The sequence below is a fragment of the Brachionichthys hirsutus genome, chromosome 8, assembly GCF_040956055.1.
Source record: "Brachionichthys hirsutus isolate HB-005 chromosome 8, CSIRO-AGI_Bhir_v1, whole genome shotgun sequence".
In the NCBI taxonomy this organism is placed as follows: Eukaryota; Metazoa; Chordata; class Actinopteri; order Lophiiformes; family Brachionichthyidae; genus Brachionichthys; species Brachionichthys hirsutus.
Genome location: NC_090904.1, coordinates 10,276,334 through 10,292,423, shown reverse-complemented (window position 1 = coordinate 10,292,423; position 16,090 = coordinate 10,276,334). Strand labels below are relative to the sequence as shown.

The window sequence follows — 16,090 nt, the reverse complement described above, 5'->3', positions numbered from 1 at the left end:
CAGGAAATCAATCTGAAGCGGCGTCAACTGTAACAGTCGGCTGTTCGTCTCCGAATCCTATGATGATTCGGTCCTGTCGGAGGCAGAGAGGAGCAGGAACCCAGCTTCAGTGCAACTGCAGGATTCAGATTAGTAATAATTTACAGACTATTTACATGTGTTCTCTTTCTTTACAACACTGTTCAAATGTTTCCTCTCTTCCAGACTCATCAGGTTCGCCCCGACGGATTTGCTATTTACAGCCGGAAGTGAAGAACTGCCCCGTTTTTATACTGTACAGCGGAAATAGAGGCAAATGCATGCCGGGGTGACGGGGGGGGGGGGGGGGGGGGACCCACTAGTGGGCCAGGATTAACCAAAAGTAAACAAGCAAATCAAAAAGCTAAAGTGGAAGTTTAGGGGCGGAGTCAAAACAAGTCGCCATTTCAATGAAATGAACCGGTGGGCAACAACAAAGGACCCAGAATCCGGCCGGGATACGGTGCTGGACTAAACGCTGTGCTGCGAGTCTGATAGAGAGAGACTCTGGAATAATTAAACATAGTTCCACTGAAGCTCCTTTAGAGACGGTTGTAACTACAGTCAGATTTCATTCATGATTTAAATCTCTTTTCCCTGAGTGTGAATGTCTTGTTTTATAAAAGGGAGTACGTTTGGTGTCGTCATTTATTATTTATTTATATTTTAAATAGTGTCCCAGCCTCTTTTATGTATTTATTTTGGACTTGTGGTTCTTCTAGGCTAGTTAGCAGTTTAGCTCCCACAATCAGCCGAGCTGCTGAACGACTCTGGAGAATGTTTGGAAGAGCTTATCAATAGATTACCAACATGTACAGCATTGATAAATCATTTAAAACCCATCAATAAAGTTAATTAACATTACGAACCGTAAAAGGCGCCGTATTGGAAAGTGGTACCTTGAAATTGTGCGTCTCATGCTAGGAGACGTTGATCTTTTTGGACATCGTGTGAGACATTGACTGAGGTTAAATACACGGATGAAATGGTTTTAATCCCTGCTTGGACCTTTTCCATCTTGTAGCTACGCTAAGTATCCGGGAAGCTAATGTACGTGGATCAGGAAACTATACAAAAGTTGTCCTCCGCAGTAGCACAAATACGCACTGGAGTTGAGTTCGCTGTAGTACAGGAAGTCCAGACTACTCTACCATTCATTTAACAGCTGTCCACCGTAACACGGAGACAGCTCGGGAGTACAGAGGAGAGTTAGCTTTGAAATACATTGCTACATGCAATTATTGTCTCTGATGTTCTTCCTCCGAATAGAAGGACGCGTCTCGGATCCGCGAGGACGCTTCGCTGAAACGATGAGGAAGAAATGACAAAGGACATCGAGCGGGAAGACAAAACTAAAAGAACAGACAACAACCCAAACTGCAACTGCTCTTCGTCAAGGAAAAGTAAAGACATATATTATTGCACATAAAAAAAAAAAAAATCCCTCATAGTCCAAGAAGATATCGACTAACTTCTGCTGCTGATATTAACTAAGTAGGAGTGCGTCTCTGCTCCAGGACAGCGTCCCTGCCTCCGTCTGCAGACACTGAACAGGATAGCCGGGGGACGCTCAGCCAGCCATCCCATAATATGTCACAAAGACGATTGATATAAAGCTGCGGGCGACGCTCAGAATTATCACCGTCACACAATGATAATTGTTGATTTTCTGTCCTGCGGCGTCCACACTCAGCCAGCTGAGAGCTTCACGTCATGACACCCCAACCGTCGGATTGTTGCCGCTCCCCTGTGTCACCTCCGGTATCCAATGGAAACCACGTCCCCCACCACCTGCAGGACAGACGTCCACAGTCCTGCCAGTTTGCAGTCCAGCCGCGCAGTTCTCGTAGACCGTTTCCTGTTTGTTGGACTCCAAAAACAAATAATGCATGTTAAAAAAGAAAAGAAAAAAAAGATGCCGGACAAGCAGCTGGTCCAGTCCTGAAGGGCTGGACATTCGGATGAATCAGTTTGCAGAGCAGGTCGTCATGGCGATGAACCAAACACGAGACGAAGATGAGACCAAGAGCAAGTCCGTTCACCGAGTTCTGGCTCAAAGGCAACCGGTATCGTCCCAGCTCGCCGAACGCCCGACTATAAAACGCTGTGCTCGTTCTCATAACGGTGGAACTATGCCACCTATGTGTGAGTGCGGCACTGCACGTTGGTTCTGTAAATATAATCAGAATAAGTTGATATTTTATAAAATACTATGCACAATATACATAAAGCATTTCTGTGACTAAAGTTATAAATGCTTCAACAATTGGCACATTTATCACCGCTAACAGAAATCACAGTGCGCCGTGAGCTACCGCTACGCTAAATACTCGCACATCTACCGCTGAGGACGAGCGTCTGCCTCACGCTAGGTGAAGTCAATTTGCAGGCATGAGAATCAACAGGAGTGTTTGCTTATGAGGCGAGATGTTTGATCGTCGTCCTTTGACTTGCTGAGGAGGAACAGTGGGCGTGGTCTTTGTGCATGCTCTCGTGTTCTTGTCCGTTACTCTTGAAGCAGGCGGACGTGACTTGTGACCTGGAATGAAATCTGTTTCTACCGGATCGACTGTTCCCGTAAAGGAGGCGCAGGATCCCGTCTGGCGTCCCGTGACCTAACCGAAGATGCACAGTGCGAAAGTCTCAGAGTAAAACAAGACCTCAGTCAGAGAACCCCCCCGCCCAGTGCGCCTCAGACCACCGTGCTGATGCCGCTGTGCTTGGGCTTGGTGCTACTGGTTGATTGGGAGGCTGGTGGAGGTACGCCGTGGTGGTGGGCGCCATGGGCTGGGTGGGAGGAGTGGGCCGGGTGGCCCCCGTGGCCGTGCTGCACGTGTGGCGGATAGGACGCCTGCTGGCTGTGAGAAGGGGGCGGTTGGTACTGGTGCGGAGGGTGCTGCAAGTGCGCCGGTGGGTGGTAGTGATGATGGTGGTGGTAAGGCGGCGGGTTCTGGGTCACGTGGCAGAACTGGGCGTGGTGCATGGGACCCGGCGTGTCTGTCTCCACCCGGGCCGTGTGGTGCAGGTTGGTGGGGTGAGGCGCGTGGGAGATGAGGGTGGGATGCGGGGTGGGGCTGGGCGACTTCACCCGTCGGGCGCCGAACAAAGACCCAAGCAGAGAAGAGGAGTTGGGCAGGGACTGGCCGCTGTGGCGGGAAGGACAGTCTCGGCTGGACGGGGGTCTCCGCCGCATGTGAGGACTGCTAATGATGGACCCCTACAAAAGAGAAGACAGTCAGACGACAACAGGAAAAAGTGTAGGCTTCCCATTGGACCGTCAACCGAAAGACCGGCCGCAGCTAATTCTAGATTTCACACGGACGCGGTGTTGCCTCGTGAAAGCGGCTCGCTGTTTTCCTGCGCTGGTCCCCCCGCCTCCGTCTGCCCATCCACGGCGACGTTTCACTGTCGATTCCTAAATGGTCCTGGGGCTCGGTTTGCTGAGCTCGTCAGAGTCTTTGGAATATGCACCGTCATGACACCGAATCTTCAGACTGGCGCCGTTGGGAGTTCCTGTCACCGTTCCATCTGGTTTCCCGGACTAAAGTGCCCTCTTTAATTGTTATCCCCCCCCCCCCCCCAAACACACACACTTCTAAGCCTTTACGGAACAATCTGAAATCTCTGTCGAGCATCTCAATTAGTATGCAAGACCACGTAGGAGCGTTGACTTCAGGTTCACTGCGAGTGTGCTACGGATTTGACTGATGTGTTTTGACGTTCCCACTCAGCAGGATAAACACTTTAATTTACTAGAAATTATAGGGAAAATTTAAATAAGTGCACATTAACACAGAATAACATTGACGTGAAAGAGATGAATCAAAGCTGATCTTTGAGAAGCATGCATGGCATGCAAATTACATGGCCACTGTTAGCATTTTCACGAACTCTTTCATTCTGTTGAAAAGGACAATCCTATCATTTATCGATTCGTCCGACAAAAGCAGTTAGTCTTCCAGGACGTAATGATCTCCGACAGAATGCATTCATCGTCTCATGTCGGTGCCTTTATGCTCACATTTATTCACGCCGGTAAAACGCTGCCTGAGAGAAACGATAAGAGAGGAAATAGAGGAGCCTCTTTTCGGGGTCAGGGGTCAGTGAAAGGAAGCAGGGTGAGTCGATTCAAACTTTGAGGCATGCAGTAGATGGAACTGACAAAGCACAGCCAGGCCACTTCATACATGTACAGGATTACGGGCAAAAATCCAAACCCCGCCACACAAAAGAGAACGACTCAAAGGTGACAGTCCGACATGGAGCAGCCCTGATGCGAGTCGGGGGTATCGACGGTTGATGCATGCAGCGGATCATTCCGTTTCAAGCCCAGTTCATGCACAACGACAAAGGAGCTCGCATCGGAACCACAAGAAAACAGAAGAAATTCAAACGGCAAAGAAACAAACACAGAGACTTGTTGGATTCAGCGTCAGATGCATCCTACTTACTTCCATATTGCTGTCTAGTGATCCTGCACTGCTGCGTCTCCCACGCTTGCCTGGCCAGAACATGTGACATGACAGATTAGACACGCCTGGCAAAGACAGGAAGATGCACATATCCCTTTCTGTCTCGCACTAGGGTGACAAGAAAATAAAACAACAGCCAAGGACTAGCTAGCAAAGGATCGCCAGTATGGGAGGGGGGGCAAATAGTGACTAAAGGAAAGGGCACAAGCAAGGTCGGTGCTAAAACTTCACAACAAACTGGGGTAATTTAATCTTGAAGACTTTTTCGACATGTCAGGAGACCGTCCCATCAGGGAAAGATGCTTTGAATTACTTAACAGATTTCACATGCATTACTTCGTAATACTCGCCAGACAGTATCCGGAATCTTAGTCCAATATTAGGACTTGTGAGCTCAAAAACACGGATACTACGTTTCCCACAATGCAACCAATGCTATCTTCTCTTCCTGTTAAAATCAAAATCTTTCAAACTGATTACTTCCTGAGAAATATTAAACAAGTGTTTTCTTGGACCCCACAATTAGCACAAACCCGTCAATAGGTTACTGCTATCGGTAGACGTAGCGGTGTTAGCATGAGCCAGCGAGAAAAGTAAAAAAGGACCTCAAATCACCAACATTTCCTTGGAAAACTGGGCATCTAAGATCCAGAATTGGTTGGGCTCTATCTCAGGCCGCTATACAGTGTCTCATTCAAAAAGCTAATTAAAGAGCAGCTTGACTGGTCTGAACCGCCTTTCACGGGCCCCAGAGAAGCTCCTTGGCCAGGAGCCGACACGCCACACCTTGCCTGAATCAACCACGCCACATGAATTCTTCTTACTGCTAAGACGGGCGAACTGATCACCGTGACCAACATAAGGCTGCCTCCTTCCCCTCCAGCGAAGCGGGATCATCAGCTGATAGCCTGCAGTAAATTACACCTGGGCCCATTAGCAAACAGCCATTCCTTTCTCCGCACTTCATTTGCTTCCTGCCTTGCGGGGATTTCCATTCAGCTGCCGCTGCCAGACAAACTGCGGCAACGGGAACTCTTCCGAGTAATACCCCGAAATGAGGGAATAATACCTTCCAGGGTAGATGCTCTACTTTGCCTAGCAGAGGGATGGGATATTATGTTACCATGACAACCCTTGATTTTCACCTGCTTCCGAGAGGTCGCGTAGGGAACTGCTGAGGGCGCTCCTCTTCAAACCTTCGCCGATGGCGTAGCTGTCGTCCAGGCTCGCTCGGCTCAGGTTGCCGTTGCCCGTGTCCTTCTTCAACCCTGAACTCTGGGACATGCTGGGTCTCACCACCCCCTTCTGTTTTTCTAGTTCCGCTGCGTAAGAGACGGATTCGCCACAAGAACATTAGTCCAGCCAACTCCTTCTCGCCATTTCTCATTTAAGCTGAGATAGGAGTAGTCATGTTGGAATAAGGATATTTATTTAGCCTACTCACACTCTATCCGGTACTTCTCCATCTCCTGGACTTCAGCAATCGATTCTCGCAGATCGTCAGTAAACTTTTTGCGGTCCTGAGGATTGGGTGCATTGAAGTTGATGAGGACTTTGATGTCAGCTCCAGGAATGGCTGAAGTCAATCGGACTCCATTGGGGTAATCTAGAGGGTGATACAATCAGATCAATGGAGAAGTCCACACAGTTGAGTTGCGTCAATAACAGACAACAGTTCTGCCAACAAGAAGGTGTCAGTATGCTTCAAACTCAATGTTGGTTTTCGGTCCAGACTAACTTTCCAATAGTCGTGGATATCTTTAGGCTCTATCTCTGATTGGCTGCATCGGAAACATTGACACCAAGGCGGACATGCGAGCGTTTTTTTTTAGCATGACCCGTTGATGTCAACTGCTGTTACGGTTGCTGTCGTGTGGACAGTTTCCAAATGGCTCCTGTCAAGTCGTGTTCCAACATTGTCTAGTTGGCGATCCCTCATTTCTGGGGTGTTCCTCAAATGAAGCACAATCAGAATGACAACTTCATGTTCTGGCAATGGGCAAAACTCGCCCGCAGGCTTTACTGCCTTTGAGTTTGGCCGTTTTGAATAAGACATTTGCATTTGGACAAACGTGTGATTTGAAGCAAACCGAAGGTTTTGTGCAAAACTGACCGACACTTACACTGATTCTCAAAGAGCAACACTTGCATGCCATAAAGCGAGAAGGACTGACGGAAGCTGTACGTCACAGAGTTCTTTTTCTTTTGGAAAATCTTTGTAACCTATATGGAAAAGTGCAGCATACACAGGGGATTAGACTATTTCAGCGGAATGCCCAATGTGTTCTCAGCATAAGGGAACAATAAAGTCCAGTACCACAAGCAGGTCATTGAAGAGGAAGATCTCCCTTTGGTGCAGGCCCAACTTTTGTGGTTTGTTGGGGTCGGGTACTTCAAAAAGTCTGCAGTAACACACCAGCCTCCTGTGGGGTAGGGATAGTACCTGCACACAGAACCCAACATCACGGCTGATAGAAAAGTAACTTTAGACATTCCGCGGTGTTGAAATCGGCTCCATTTTCCAAACTCAAACCGAAAATGACAGAAGGAGGAATACTTACGCAGCCCAGGCCGTGGTGCAGCGAGCCAATCTGTGTGAGCGAGAGGCATTTTACACGGATCAGCGAACACATGTGGAAACTTTCAAAACCCACGATCGACTTAATGTTCAAGAAGAAGCATCGGGCCAATTTAAAAGCAGCGACTCTAAATAGCTCACGAAGGAAACGCCGACGTGTCCTTCAAAAAAACTTTAGCAATACATTTAGTTTCACATTTATGATCACGACATCGTCAAGTTGCCTTGGACTTGGAGTAATTATTGTCACTGCAGCAAAGCGAGCTTGACGAAGGGGACGTCACTTGACAGAAAGGTTTCAAGACAGCGCATTCAGGATCATGGGGCTGTTTATCTGATTTATTATCACAGCACTTGTCAGGCGGCGCTTTCCTCGGCAAGCACTTGTCGCAAGAGATATGACAGTCATTCGGCATGAAGGTCTTCTGCCCCGAAGAATTGATGTGCTGCGCAGTGACGAAAGCAAGTTCAGGTAGAAATACTAACTCATGAGGAGGACCATGACAAATAAAGTACTGTCTGCAATTTGGTTCGGCACGCTGCTGCTGCAGTCGCCTCTTGAAATGTAGGGGAAGATAAAAGTGGTCACACTCGACCGCGGCAGCCCAAGGGCACGCTCAAACTTACCGGCTTTTTCCCAACAATGAGCTTTTCCACTTTCTGAACCTGGGACACATGGTCTTCATTAGTCTTGAGCTCCCGCTTGTGAATCCGCTCATATATTCCTACCAGCATCTCTCGGGGGATGTCCTCCCCATCGTCCACTCCTTTACGAAGACGAGAGGAAAAGAGAGAGAAAAACGACGGATTAATGGTTAATGCACAGATTTATGCGAGCTGATGAAGCGCTGAATGTACTCGCATACTGCTGGACTGCAAATATTTCTCGCAGAAATGTCCTCCAGAACTCTCTGAGGAAAAGTATTTCTCCTTGTCTCTGTACTGTACTTTAATGACAAACACTCCAATGGGCAGAGTAATGAGTCAGCCCCAAAGCCCCTCGCTAATACCCTCAAAATCTGTCAGGGGCAACTAAAAACAGCTTAGACTCAAAAGCCGAGCTTTCTTGTCTTGGTCTTCAAACAAGGTAAAACACATAAATGCAACTCAGTTCATCCCTGGAGACTATAATATTGGTTTTGTAAAGTGGACCCAAAGCAGGAGGTGGGGGGGGGGGGGGGAAGTACCTCGAAGGTTCTTTACAAAGTCTTCCAGCTTCATCTTCCTCTCTGGCTTGACGTTGGGGCTGTACATGTCTGTATTGAGGAGGATGATGGCAAAGGCCAGGATGAAGATGGTGTCAGGGTTCCGGAACTGGCGCACCACGCCAGGATTACAGATGCAATAGCGCTGGCTGTGAAGAGAACAGAAGGACGCATTTTCAACAAGCTGCTGCAGGTCCTGATAGATGAAGTGGCTTTTTGCATAATGACTTTCACTCCGTAGTGCATCCTGGGGGTCAGACGGCGGCTCTCTGCTCGATGGCATAGGACACGCCCACCCAAAAAAACTAAATGTCTGTGTGAAAGCAACACGTTTGAATCATTGTTGTTTACACAAAAAGTGTTGAGAGCAATCAATAGATCTGAAAGCATGAAATCATCAGTATCCTCCAGGGCAAAGCGAATCAGCAACATCCCGTTAGAGATCCCCGACATCAATACCGAGGCTGAGGCAGCGCCGCTGATCACGGTCGCTCCGGCCTGCAGTCGTCCGACAGAACATTTCACTTCTGCCCGAGTCATCATAGAGTGAATTCACGATCGTACCTGGACTGGGCTCGCCTAACCATCATTTACCGTTCTCTTCGCTATGTAACAGTGACTGCGGCGTTTACTGAGGCGCCGATCGATGCTAATTCTCAGAGGGCAAAAGTATACAGCTTTCTACCAGAGGTTTAACGAAAATAAATGAAGGAACAACGTATATCCGTCAGCAGCTCTGGGGGACGCTTTCCTCCCCTTTCGGAATTCCTCTTTAATGGCATTTACTGCAACATCCCGGCGGAGTATTTGGGCTTAAAATGAAGACAGCGAGATTTGTAAAGGCCAATGAACCTGATGAAAGGGCGTCACGTAATCCTCAGATGGATCAGCGATGATGCAAGACCTGATGTCCAAAGGAATGTCAGCTGCGGGAAGATTACGTGACTGGAGATGATTCTGTTCCCCATCCAGCCTTCATTGAGCACAAGCTGGAGATAAAACCTGGGGGGGTCGTTACCTGTAGGCCTCAATCAGCCGCTCGACCTTCTGGGCCTCGCCCTGCACCCTGATGTGCGCCTGGAATTTCCTGAGCGCTTCATCCAGCTCCATCGCTGAGAAGTCCATTTCATCCACCACACAGCTGGAGGAAAGGGAAGTGAACAGAAGCGCAATGCAATCAGATAAAGACGATCACAATCCTTTTCGACAGGAATCTATAATTTAACAGAAACACAAATTAATTTCTGATTTGGGTGTTTCTGCTTTGTTTTTTAAACAACAACCTTTCCCAGTGGTGAGAATCTTTTAATCTTTTATTTCCCACCCTGACCAATCACTAACTGTTAGTTTAATCTCGTGATTTACGCTCATGTTTTTTTTTTGCATTTGCACAATGACATACTTAAACAACAATCACATTCAACGCAATTTTATGGCATACATTTTGCGCCCCCAAAAAATCTGCGTAGTCAAAATAATTGAAGATTCAGCCTTTAAAATGTGCAATTACGCCCAAAAAGATGATTAAGAGCTGAGAAGGCAGGCGATTGGACACCGTGGGAGGACATAATCCCCTGTTTATGGTTCATTCTTGACTTTGTGACATATTTCTCCGTTGTGCCGATGACGCTTTGACTTATGTAAACGTAGAGCCTCTAGAGTCTGGATATCTTCATGCCCTGTATGTCAGGATTTAAAGCTTTCTCGAGAGGCCTTTTAGATAAGGTTTGTCAAACTGACTCTGACGGACCTTTCCTGGCCTTATCCTCCAATGAATCTCAGCCGGCTCTCATATCGAGCGACTGTCTTTGAGATAGGTCCATTTGAAATATTCAAAGGAATCCTACTGGAAAATACAAGATGTTTTCCTTTGCTCGACTTCCCTGCCCGATTGAAAGGACTGAAGAATATAAAAGCATTCGTGTTCACCAGAGGAAGTTCCTGAGTGGATTCTATTTCTGTTTACTTCCTGGATACAAGTCAGGTAATTATGTGCTTCTCAGAAGCTGAAAGATTCTTTGAATGACTGAAGATTGCAAACTTTCAACCATTTTTATTTTTTGCAACCAGGTTCGCCCTCCTGGAGCGGGATTGAAAGGAGGGACTTCTTGAACACTCACTCAAGGACATCTCGGTTAAACTGCTTCTGCCTGTTGCCCAGGAACTCGCCGATCATCTGCCGACTCAAGCCTTTCCTCTGGAGCAGAAAGTGGGCCACGCCCACTGGAGTGTCGGGGACAAAGTTCCTCTCTATCAGATACTGGATGCCCTTTTCTGGTTTCCTGGAGACACCGGAGAAGAGAGAGAGAGAGAGAGAGAGAGAGAGAGAGAGAGAGAGAGAGAGAGAGATGGATTGAAGGAGTTAGGACAAAATCCAAAAGCAGTTTTTTTTTTTGGGGTGGGGGGGGGTGGAAAGAAAGGAGGAGGGAGCTAGTCTCCTCTCTGTGTTCACAATCATCTGTGATTAAATGGAATCACATAGAGTCCAATCAGTTTTATTGAACCCATCACTACATATTGATCATGAACAGACGGTCCTCGTTTAACGACAACTCAGAGTTACAACAGGAAATGTACGTGTTTAGTGTCGAGGAATCGCTGCAACGACAAGCAGGATGCACTGGTACGGACATATTACTACTACCGTACTTGTCCCCCGAGGGGTCGCCACAGCAAGCCAACGTCCTCCACTTCACCCTGTCCTTTGCATCGTCCTCCCCAACACCAGCCACTCTCATGTCCTTCCTCACTACGTCCATGTATCTTCTCCTGGGTCGACCTCTAGCCCTGTTCCCTGGCAGTTCCATCATCAGCATCCTTCTACCGATATAGTCCCCGTCTCTCCTCTGGACATGTCCAAACCATCAAAGTCTGGTCTCTCTGACCTTGTCTCCAAAACGTCTGACCTTCACTGTCCCTCTTATTGTCTCATTTCTAATCCTATCCAAGCTGGTCTCTCCCAAGGAGAACCTCAGCATCTTCATCTCCTCCTCTTCCAGCTCCGCCTCCTGTCTTTCCCTCAGAGACACTGTCTCTAAGCCGTCCATCATGGCTGGCCTCACCACTGTCTTGTAGACCTTTCCCTTCATCCTCGCTGACACTCTCCTATCACAGGGGACACCTGATACTTTCCTCCAGCCTGCCTGCACATGATGCTTCACTTCCTTTCCACGTTCTGCGTATGTAGTACGCATGTACAGTATAAATTGCATCTATGTATGCAAATATAAAAAAAGGTTTTCACCACACAAGCCAAGTTGTCGGCCAACAGGGGTTTGGTTTAGCGACGGGGCCGCGTCTTGTCTTGTCCCGTGACCGTCGTTCATACATACTTGTTGAAGAGGTTCAGCCCGATGCGGTAGTGCCTCTTGCGAATGATGTCGTTGCTGAACGCCGGAGAGTCCCAGCTGTTGCGCGTCTCCTTGTGGTACGTCTGCTTGCTGAGCGTCTGCTCCCTCAGGCTGTCCCTGGACGACGACTCGGAGCTGCAGTTGATGGTGTCGTTGGAGTTGGACGTGCTGTTGACGCTGTCGTTGTCGCCGTCGGAGAAGTCAGACTCGGACTTGCTCTGCCGGTTGGCGGTGCCGTTGATGGCCAGGTGGGCCTCCAGCTGCCGCGGCCGATGGCGGGCGGCGTCCTCTTCTCGAGGAAGCCCCCGGGGCGGCAGGCCGTGGCCGACGTGTTTGGGGCTGCTGCTCTGCGGGTTGCTGACGCTCCGCTCGTAGGCGTTCTGCCTCTTCAGGGAGCTGCGATCAGAGCGATCGCTCAGCTCCACTGAACTGTCGCTCGGAGGCTCGATGGTCAACAAGGGTAGATGGTCGACTCGCAGCCGCTGCTCTTGGCACTCCAGGGAGGGGGTACTGCGGCAGCTGGTGTCCGTGTCCCCTTTCTCATCCTTGTGGGCCAGGGACCAATAGTCCTGGGATGAGTTGAGGGAACGATGACGCAGGTCCGATTCTGTGCTGGAGGGCCGCTCTACAGACCGAGACAGCGGCGGCGACAGCTCCTCTTCATCGATGTAAAGCGTGACGTCGCTGTAAGACGCCGTCATCTCGTCCAGTTTGCGACGTTCGGAAGCACTGTGTGAGGGTTTGACCGGGCCGCTGACCTCTCTTTCCAAATCCTGGTGGCTTCTCCCTGGTTCCGATTGGCTGTCGTCACCGTGCACGCTGCGACAGTTCAGAGCATCGTCTATGGACTCGGCTAAAGATTTGACCTGTCTGGAGAAGGCATCCTCTAGTTCCGTAATAGCATCTGAGAAGTCGCTCTGCGTCGTGGCGCTCGTGGCCGGCAGGCCCAAATCCCCGGCATGCTCCGACTGAACCAGCGCTCCGACTTTGGCGTTGTCGTCCGATAGCGACACTTGCTTTCCCTCGAAGTAGGAGCTGTGGACTTTTTCAGGTCCTTCAAAGGAGAACTGCATTCTCATATTGGATAGCACGATCCTCCTGGACATGCGGTTCTCAGACATAGAGCTTCGGAGACGCTCAAAGTTTTTGTTCATCTGGTACTGGCGGAACGCCGTCTGGATGGTACGGGCTGCATGCCGGGTTATGAAGCGCCCACCGTATTTACGCTCTAGCATCTCCACCTGTAAGAACAGACAGGGAAGTTACCATCATATGTGTACTGTGTGTATATATACCGGTAGTTAGAACAGTATATATAGTCTCTTGGCTGTAAAATCCAACCGTGACAATGTTTCTCTGCAATGAGACGAACGGTGAAGCACAAGCGGTGCTCTAAAAGGTTCTGTGCTTTGGTTTTAGAGGACAAACACTAAAGTGATGGATCAGGCAGAGGAGGCGCCTCTTCCTGTTTGCGTTAAAGGTTTCTGTATTAGACACACTCGACTATATATTCCCAGGAGTCACAGTTCAACTCCGTCTACTAAAGGCGCAGCGCGGAAGAGGAGTTTTATTAGCCTTTAGCGAGCGCGTTTTGTCTTGTAAATTTATCACGTTTTTGTCCAGAGTATTATTTTAAGCATCTGTTCGGCTAGAAATTTTCACCTGGCTGCAAAAGCGATTACCACGGAAACGTGAGTGGCAGAATGAAGAATGACGAATGACGCCGCCCATGTCTCAGCTTGGGTCATAGCTTAGATAAATCAAGATCGAGTGGCCGGAATTTAGGCTGTTATGCTCCAATAGACCTCCAGGGAAGAGGGGATGTTGATGAAAATGCAGTTTGACTGATGAACTGGGAATTTTAACAAGAGTCAGAGGAAAAACAAACCAACTAAAATGTAGTACAGACTTGCCACACACCGTAGTTGATATTTAAGTTATATATATATATATAGTCTACTGCAAGTTTCCAATTACAGACTCAGACTCTGCACCATGTCGGGGCCGTGGAGGCCAAGGGCGTCAAACTGGCCACGACACCAGGACACCGAGTTTCCCCAAGAAGCAGCTTTCGCCATTTAATAAGAAGGTCAGCTTCCTTCCACAGAGACGCCGCCGACATGGCCACAAGGCCGAAGCAGACCACAAATATATGGCGTTGATTTGACCGCCACGAGAACCTGGAGACTTAGATGAGCCTCAAGTCATATAATAACCTTCAGATAATATAATCACGCTATAAAAGGAAGGGAAATGTAATAAACTTGTTAGATTACTCGCAATTTGTCACAGTGGGGGGGGGTTGTTATCTGATACTTCCACTAAATAATTCAGACGGTTGTTTATTAGTGTGATTAGATTGGACGACATTTCATGGGTCCAATCGGTTTGTCGGGTTCCATGTTTATCAGCGTGGGTCTCATTTCCTTCAGGATAATGAAAGTGTTCATCTCTGTCAACATGCAATGACGCGATAGATAAAAACAGACTCACGACTAGGTCGACCCGGCGCATCGGGAACCGCCCTTCATGGGTCGGTGGACTATCTGTTCATACGTGGATCAGACTGGTTGGATAAAGTCCGTTTACCCTTGAATTAACTTGGTGATCCAAATGTCCAAATAATGGACACTACGAGGATTTCTGCTTCGTAGTGCTTGAATAAAAGAAATACAACGGGGCAGAGCAGGAGAACTGGACGTGCGATTTGCTTCTCTTCATTTAACACCGGACAGTAATTAGCCACAGCTAGATAATCAAATACGGGGATTGATTTTGCATCGTTATCTTCATGATCCGAGGTTGAACTTGACAAGAAAAAACAACCAACAGCTAATTTTTGAATTGCTCTTTTGTACATTTTCCATATCATGACACGTCCTTTTATTGCTTTCCGTCTCACCTGCTTATCCTGCAGGTCTGATGAGAGCTCATAGCTCTCCGACAGGGAGCGGGAGCGCTTGATTGCCTCCTCCTCTGCCTGCTTGCGAAGGATGGACTGGGAGTGCTGTAGCTTGGGCCGGCGGGGCCGTTGGTGGCCCGGCAGGAAGATGTTTCCGTAGAGCTGGCTGTCCAGGTGGTCGGGACCGAGCCCGCCGCTGTGGGTCACTGGGACACAACTGTAGCCGGGGTCCACAGAGGCACCCACTTCGCTGCCAGGAGCATCACCTTCCACACTGAAAGACAGATGGAGAACTCTGGGTTAACCTGCTGACTCCTCTTCCTGAGAGCATGCGGCGCTCTGTGCTTCAGTGAGAAACACGTGACGGATCTAAAAAAAAAAAAACGAAAAAAAGGTGAACTTTGATTCCGCCGGAAGGGCATAAATCTGAGCGAGAGCATTTTCAGCAAGCAGTCTGCGCACGACCGAAGTCTTTACATCTTCCCGTCACGATTCAGAAAGCACAAGACGCACTGAGAAACCACAAATTAAAAGTATTTGACCAAATTATGAATAAAAAAAGAACCGAGGTAAAGCACAACAAACTAAAATCCCTATGATCTGCACCGGGCAGAGTTGCAGGCTGCAGCGGCTAAATGCCAGCCACACGTCGGGGTACTTCTTCCACACCTCTCAGACTGTTATGATTTACCTGAGAAGGCTAAATGCACTGCGCTCTGGAGCTTGAACGCAGCTCAATAACATTTATTTGAAGAATCAAACCTATTTCAGGAAGAAATAGGAAAATAAGTCAACTTCCTTTGTGTAAACTAAAAAAAACGTAGCTGTAGAAGCAAATCAAACACAGCCAGGCGCCATTATATATATATAGACTGCTGATTTCCAGATGTTCACCTCGCCAGTTACAATTTATGGTGTGGCGATGACAAGTTCTCTCTTACAGCAATCTTTTTCTTAGCCAAAAAATTAATCGCTATCATTTCATTTGGTTTTGTCATGAAAAGTGTAAAGGCTCAGAACAACGTCCACCCGGAGGCATCTGTCGCTGTGCACGACCTTGTGAAATGGCTCCGTGTGCGCGAGAGAATGTGCTGAGGTTAGATAATAAAGGCAGAAATAAAAGGCTATATTCGGAAAGAGATTAGATGTCAAGAGCAGGATGTACGTAGTACATGCAAGGTGAATGAGCAGTACAAAAAACGGTGCCCGTCATTAGCCTGGTCTTTTTTGTCCCTGACAAAAATAATAATGATGATAAAAAAAAAACTTGGTTCCTTTTTATCTGCAAGTCACAAAGAGCAAAGGGGTTCATATATGTGACACATATTATAAAGCCCCCCCCCCCCCCCAAGTGAAAGCTATGATTCTGGGCTAGAGATAAATAACTGTCTGAAATAAAGGATGATTTATAATCGCACACTCAGATGAAACGATCAGACCAGAAACCTTTATCAAAGACCTTCCTGCATCCTCTTCATCTTGAGTATCATAAATGAGAAATGTGCCCAATAGATAGTATTCATTATCATCTAGTGCCACAGCCTGCACGCCAAAGACACGTCCTC

At 48.1% G+C, this 16,090-nt stretch overlaps 1 protein-coding gene across 2 annotated transcripts in view; it reads right to left on the bottom strand.

Moving 5' to 3' along the window:
* Positions 1 to 2,710: 2,710 nt before the first annotated feature.
* iqsec1b (IQ motif and Sec7 domain ArfGEF 1b) overlaps positions 2,711 to 16,090 on the bottom strand; it is a 78,113-nt gene continuing 64,733 nt past the window's right edge. For both annotated transcript variants that reach the window (XM_068741927.1, XM_068741928.1), the window contains 13 exons: positions 14,526 to 14,799; positions 11,606 to 12,864; positions 10,394 to 10,555; positions 9,292 to 9,414; positions 8,256 to 8,422; positions 7,696 to 7,835; positions 7,052 to 7,081; positions 6,808 to 6,933; positions 6,614 to 6,713; positions 5,935 to 6,096; positions 5,636 to 5,812; positions 4,470 to 4,519; positions 2,711 to 3,235 (listed from right to left, as the gene is read on the bottom strand). In XM_068741927.1, coding sequence (XP_068598028.1) covers positions 2,711 to 3,235; positions 4,470 to 4,519; positions 5,636 to 5,812; positions 5,935 to 6,096; positions 6,614 to 6,713; positions 6,808 to 6,933; positions 7,052 to 7,081; positions 7,696 to 7,835; positions 8,256 to 8,422; positions 9,292 to 9,414; positions 10,394 to 10,555; positions 11,606 to 12,864; positions 14,526 to 14,799 — 3,295 coding nt within the window. The remainder of the gene's footprint in view (positions 3,236 to 4,469; positions 4,520 to 5,635; positions 5,813 to 5,934; positions 6,097 to 6,613; positions 6,714 to 6,807; positions 6,934 to 7,051; positions 7,082 to 7,695; positions 7,836 to 8,255; positions 8,423 to 9,291; positions 9,415 to 10,393; positions 10,556 to 11,605; positions 12,865 to 14,525; positions 14,800 to 16,090) is intronic.